Source organism: Charadrius vociferus, unplaced genomic scaffold, assembly GCF_000708025.1.
Source record: "Charadrius vociferus isolate BGI_N301 unplaced genomic scaffold, ASM70802v2 scaffold650, whole genome shotgun sequence".
Taxonomy (NCBI): Eukaryota; Metazoa; Chordata; class Aves; order Charadriiformes; family Charadriidae; genus Charadrius; species Charadrius vociferus.
Genome location: NW_009646736.1, coordinates 4,221,611 through 4,227,417, shown reverse-complemented (window position 1 = coordinate 4,227,417; position 5,807 = coordinate 4,221,611). Strand labels below are relative to the sequence as shown.

The window sequence follows — 5,807 nt, the reverse complement described above, 5'->3', positions numbered from 1 at the left end:
GGGGAGAGGAGGGAGAGCGTTGCGGAGGGGGGGGAAAGCACCGTGTATTTTTGGGTGCGAACCCCGGACTTTGCAAAACAATCTCCGCCCCCGAGAGGATATTTAATCTGCACCAGAAATCGCGACTCGCGGAGGCAAACTTGAGGCGGGGAGGGGGTGCGGGCAGCGGAGGGGAAGGGGACCCCCGCCCCGCCCCGCTCCCGGCCCCGGCGGAGCCCGACCCCTGCGAGGGAAGATGCGTTTCTCTTTCCCGGCGGCTGCTCTTGGGACGAGACTTTCGTCTGGCCTGATCGGGACTGGACTTTTTAAGGACGCGCTTACCCATCTAAGGGCGACTTGGGCATAAACAGCAACGCAAACTCTGATTTGGTGCTGGAAGCTGCCTCTGCCCCCGAACAGCTGCTCTCACCCTGCTTCTGTCCCTCCCCCGTCCCGTCCTCAAAAGAGGAGCCGGAGCTATTTTGCTTCTTTTTTCTTTTTTTTTTTTTTTTAATTGTTGTTGCATGAATTTTATTTTAGGTGGTTGTCTTTTCTGGCTGGCTTGGCTGTTTTGGGGTCTTGCGGACTGCTAGCCGCCGTAGCAGCTCCACCGCCTCTCATCATGGCTAGCCCCACAGATAATAACGAGGGCTTCTTCTCAGATGTCAGAAAGGTGGGTTACTTGCGCAAACCCAAGAGCATGCATAAACGCTTTTTCGTGCTGAGGGCAGCCAGCGAGTCTGGACCCGCCCGGCTGGAGTATTACGAGAATGAGAAGAAATGGAGACACAAGTCAGGGGCCCCCAAGCGCTCCATCCCACTAGAAAGCTGCTTCAACATCAACAAACGGGCTGACTCCAAGAACAAGCACCTGGTGGCCCTCTACACCAAGGACGAGCACTTTGCCATTGCGGCTGACAGCGAGCCTGAACAGGAGAGCTGGTACCAAGCGCTGCTGCAGTTGCACAACAGGGCCAAGGGCCACCACCACCTCCATCACCATCACCACCACCACCACAGCGACGTCACCTTTGGAGGCAGCAACGTGGGACTGGGGGAAGCAGGTGAGGACAGCTATGGTGAGGTAGCCCCTGGCCCGGCTTTTAAGGAAGTTTGGCAAGTAATTCTGAAGCCTAAGGGCCTAGGCCAGACAAAGAACCTGATTGGTATCTACCGCCTGTGCCTGACTAACAAGACCATCAGCTTTGTGAAGCTGAATTCAGATGCGGCTGCTGTGGTGCTGCAGCTGCTCAATATCCGTCGCTGTGGTCACTCCGAGAACTTCTTCTTCATTGAGGTGGGGCGCTCGGCTGTCACAGGGCCCGGTGAGTTCTGGATGCAGGTGGATGACTCGGTGGTGGCACAGAACATGCATGAAACCATCTTGGAGGCCATGCGAGCCATGAGTGAGGAATTCCGGCCCCGCAGCAAGAGCCAGTCCTCCTCAAACTGTTCCAACCCCATCTCTGTGCCCCTTCGCAGCAGGCACCACGTCAACAACCCTCCACCCAGCCAAGTGGGACTCAGTCGACGGTCTAGGACTGAGAGTGTCACGGCCACCTCTCCTGCCGGTGGTGGGGGTGGAGGTACGGGTGGCAAACCCAGCTCTTTCCGGGTTCGAGCATCGAGTGATGGGGAAGGCACGATGTCGAGACCTGCCTCTGTGGATGGTAGCCCAGTTAGTCCCAGTGCCAACCGGACCCATTCGCATAGACACCGTGGCAACTCCAGGCTCCATCCTCCGCTCAACCACAGCCGGTCCATCCCAATGCCTTCCTCGCGCTGCTCTCCTTCAGCCACCAGTCCTGTCAGCCTGTCATCCAGCAGCACCAGTGGCCATGGCTCCACCTCAGACTGCCTGTTTCCGCGAAGGTCTAGTGCTTCGGTTTCTGGCTCCCCTAGCGATGGTGGATTTATTTCTTCTGATGAGTATGGTTCCAGCCCGTGTGACTTCCGCAGCTCTTTCCGCAGTGTGACCCCAGATTCATTGGGACACACCCCACCAGCTCGGGGTGATGAAGAGCTCAACTACATCTGCATGGGGGGGAAGGCCACCTCCTCTTGCTGCAGCCTGGCAGCTCCCAATGGCCACTTCATCCCACGCACCTGCCACCCGCAGCAGCAGCCTCGCTACCCTAGTACAGCCTGCTGTCCTCGAGGTGGTAGCGAGGAGGTTGCCGACTTGGAGAAGGCATTCAGGAAGCGGACTCACTCTGCAGGCACTTCGCCCACCATCTCCCACCAAAAGACACCCTCGCAGTCTTCGGTGGCCTCCATTGAGGAGTACACGGAGATGTTGCCTTCTTACCCCTGTGGTGGCAGCCGGCTGCCCTCCTACCGGCACTCAGCCTTTGTGCCCACTCACTCCTACCCAGAGGAGTGTCTGGAGATGCACCACCTGGACAGTGGCCATCATCGGACCAACTCCGCCGCCCCCTCTGGTCAACCAGTCACAGAATTCCCCCTCTGGTCAACCAGTCACAAGGATAACCAGAGTGCGTCAGACATCCAGTTATGCATGTGTTAAAGGTTAATACTATTTGTTCTCAGTACATTTAGTCTTTGCAAATCATGTGCTGACATGCATCCCATTTTGGTATCTGTTCACACACTTCGGTAATGATGCGTAGAGCAGGAACTCATGCCTGTGCCATTCAGTAGTATTTAGTAAATTGAACTTTTGTATAAAGGTCTTAGAAAATGGCAAGGCAGAAAAAGAATGTCGTCTTGCTGCTAATTTTATCTTCCACTGCACACTCCTTTCTGGAGATTAAAGCATTATGAATCTATTCACTACTGAAAGTTATTTCAACTTTCATAGCGCATATCAGGATGCAGAAAAGCAAGTACATGTTCACAGCTGTTCCTCAGGTCTCTCCGCTGGAAATACAACCTGTTAAGCTGCTAGATTTCTGCTGACAATAATGCAATAAAACAATTAACTGGTGAATCCTCATTAAATACAAATACTGAAACAAATAGTACAGCTAGGTAATTGACTGCATATGTAAACTAGCTGTAGATAATTGACATGACCTTCATTTAACGAGCCTCCTTCCCGTTAGTGGAGACCACTGCCACAATTATGTGCCCTTATTCTAGCTGTAATTGTATGGACTTTATTGAAGTACAAACTAGGTCACGTCTTCCTGAGATCTGGTCCATGGTGGGTGACCTCTTTTCATTGCTTCAGCTTTGCTATGCTGCATGAGAGAAGGAAGGATGTTCTTGCAGCCATGAGAATGGATGTCATTCAGGAAACCAGTCTCAAATGTTATTTCTGACAGGGATGTCTTGTGTGACCTGAGGGGGTAGCTTAAGGTTTGGTCTCAAGGAGGTTAGCATACAGCTATTTTAAATAGCTTGTAGCTATTTTATACAAATTAGTAGGTGTATACAACAGTCTATGGGACAGCAATTGAATGAAGATTCTGTCTCCTAGAGAAGTCTTTGATCTTGTATGCCTAGTGACATAGCTGAACAGGAGGAGTGCAAAAGCTGCAGCCTTTAGTTGTCATTCCTGGAAGGTGGGAAGTAGAGACCTGAACCTCCTACAGCTTAGAAGGGAGGGAATAGGTGCATGATAGGACTATAGATTGAGGCTGCATCATCAGTGATTTTATTTTGTATTTTTCTAGCTGCATGTCTGTCTAAAGATGGCTGTGGCTGCTTTTTGTCTGACATTCAGTTGTATTGATGCCCTCAGAACATGCCACGTCAGTCAGGTTCCTCTGGTTAAGAAAGACTCAGCACCGATCATCCTCCCTGGGAAATAGTTGCTCGGTCTGCCGGGGTAGCATCAGACATGGGTGCACACAGATGTGCTACGCTGTCTCCATCCAAGGCCTCGTAGTGGTGGATGAGCCCCGCATGGAAAGGGGAAGTACCTTGCTCAGTATTAGCATGCTGGGAAACCAGGAAAATACAGCTTTCTCCCATGTGCCCACCCCAGTTCCGCACAAGGTGACACGGTGACTTCCTCATAATCAGAAGGGTGTGGGTAATCTGTTAGTGTTTGGGGTTTACAAGGCGCTTATTGTAACAGGACAGGCAGTATCTTTAATCTTTGAAACATAATGAAGGTTTGGTAGTTGGGGAGCAGAGAAAAAGGACTGGAAGCTGCCCTCCAAAGTGTTTCCAGTGACCTTTTTGGTGCTGCGTTGGGATATTAATCCTGCCTCACTAAGTAAGAGATGAACCATGCATTCATGAGTCAGTTCAAAAGTAGCTGAAAGGAGGTGGGTTTCTACCCATGGAGTAAGATTTAAATCTTATTCTGCTATAGCATATTAAACTAGTAGATTTTGAGCAACTGCTACTAGAAATTGCTATGGCCTCTAAAATGAAGATGTTTCCTAGGTGTTAAAATTGCGGGTGTCCCAGCTGCTGGCCCGGGCCGGGGGGCTGCTCCCAGAGCGCGCCTGGGTGCTCCGGTTCCGATGGGGCTATGATACCGTGCCCACCGTGTTGCCACACTTCTTTACTTTTCAGAATGAGTTGTGCTTTAGAAGTGCGTGGTGGGGGGGAGAACCAGTGAGTTAGCTATAGCATGGGGCTGGGAACGGGCAACTCCCGTGGTAATCCTGGTGGTCAGTAATCGCTCCTGTGGCCCAGGGTGAAGCAGCCAACCGTGCCCGCTCTTGCTTTCCCATGTGCAGAACAGGGCTAATGGCATCTACCTCACAGGGCTGTGATGAGTGTTAATTCAGTTTTGTTTGGAAGGTGCTTTGAATTTGAAAACAGACTTCAAAGCCTTCAGAGCATTGTACCTGTCACTTGTGTTTCAGCTGATAGTAAGCGTGTCTGTCCCATGCTCACAACAGCATTACAAACTGCATAGGAAACGGGCCGTATGAACTGGGTCTTTGGCATTGACTGATAGTTCTGTTTTTCGTTGAAGCTTTTAATTTTTAATTTGGGCAAAACTTCTGCCAGGCTGTTGCACGTTGATTACAGGTGTGTAAGATGAGTAGGAGCATTGTTGCAAGCGATGTGATGTTTCAATGTTTTTCTTCATGCAGCACGTAACAAACATACCTCGTTCAGAGCTCACAAAGCACAGTGCATCTGCATGAGTCCTTTCGAGAAAGGTGAAGACCATTTTGGTGCAGACAAGCGCTAGTAGATAGCTACCCTGTTAATCTTGTTGCAACACTCAATTTTAGCAATTTTCTACATACTTGAGCAACAGCAATCACAGTGTAAGTAGTTAATGTGTGCAATGACATTAGGGGATGTATCTCATACCACTATTTACATTGTAAGTGTAATAAACTTACTATTTGTATTGCACGTTGGCTAGGCTCAAGGGAATGCTCAGGGCTGGTCTGGTACGATGCCTGGGATCATACATTCATCATTTTTATTCCATCCTTATAGTCTGAACAAAACTAAAACAATCTCTTCTTGTTTGCTACTTGGCACTTGCTGCTATTGCTTGTTAGAGCAATGCAGTGTTAGGTGTTAGTCTTCCGTGACCTATGAATACCAGGTTAATTTCAAAGTTTGAGGTAAGGTTTAAGATCAGCGTAGATATTGCTGCTCTGGTTCAAATGGTAACTGGTTGGAAATGGTTATTTTTGTGGCCATCTGAGAGGAGCGTGTTGCCTGTCACAATACGTTGTCTGTGACCAGACTTAGACAGCCACACCCTTTCTCTGTTCTGGGATGTGCTTGCAAGAGCCTGTCTAGACTGTCTTGGTGATTCCTGCCGTTACCCCAGGAATCTGTATCTGCCTAGGGCAGTGTTGGTGTTATGAACTCTTCAGGACGGGATTTTTGCCGGAGGACGCAGCATGTTGGGCTAAAAGTCACATTGCTAGGAGCAT

The 5,807-nt window shown here is 50.0% G+C and overlaps 1 protein-coding gene across 1 annotated transcript; it reads left to right on the top strand.

Moving 5' to 3' along the window:
* The first annotated feature begins 601 nt into the window (after positions 1–601).
* On the top strand, positions 602–2,506 carry IRS1 (insulin receptor substrate 1). The gene has a single exon (XM_009890257.1). It carries the CDS (start codon positions 602–604, stop codon positions 2,504–2,506), a length of 1,905 nt encoding a protein of 634 aa, XP_009888559.1.
* The last annotated feature ends 3,301 nt before the right edge of the window (positions 2,507–5,807 follow it).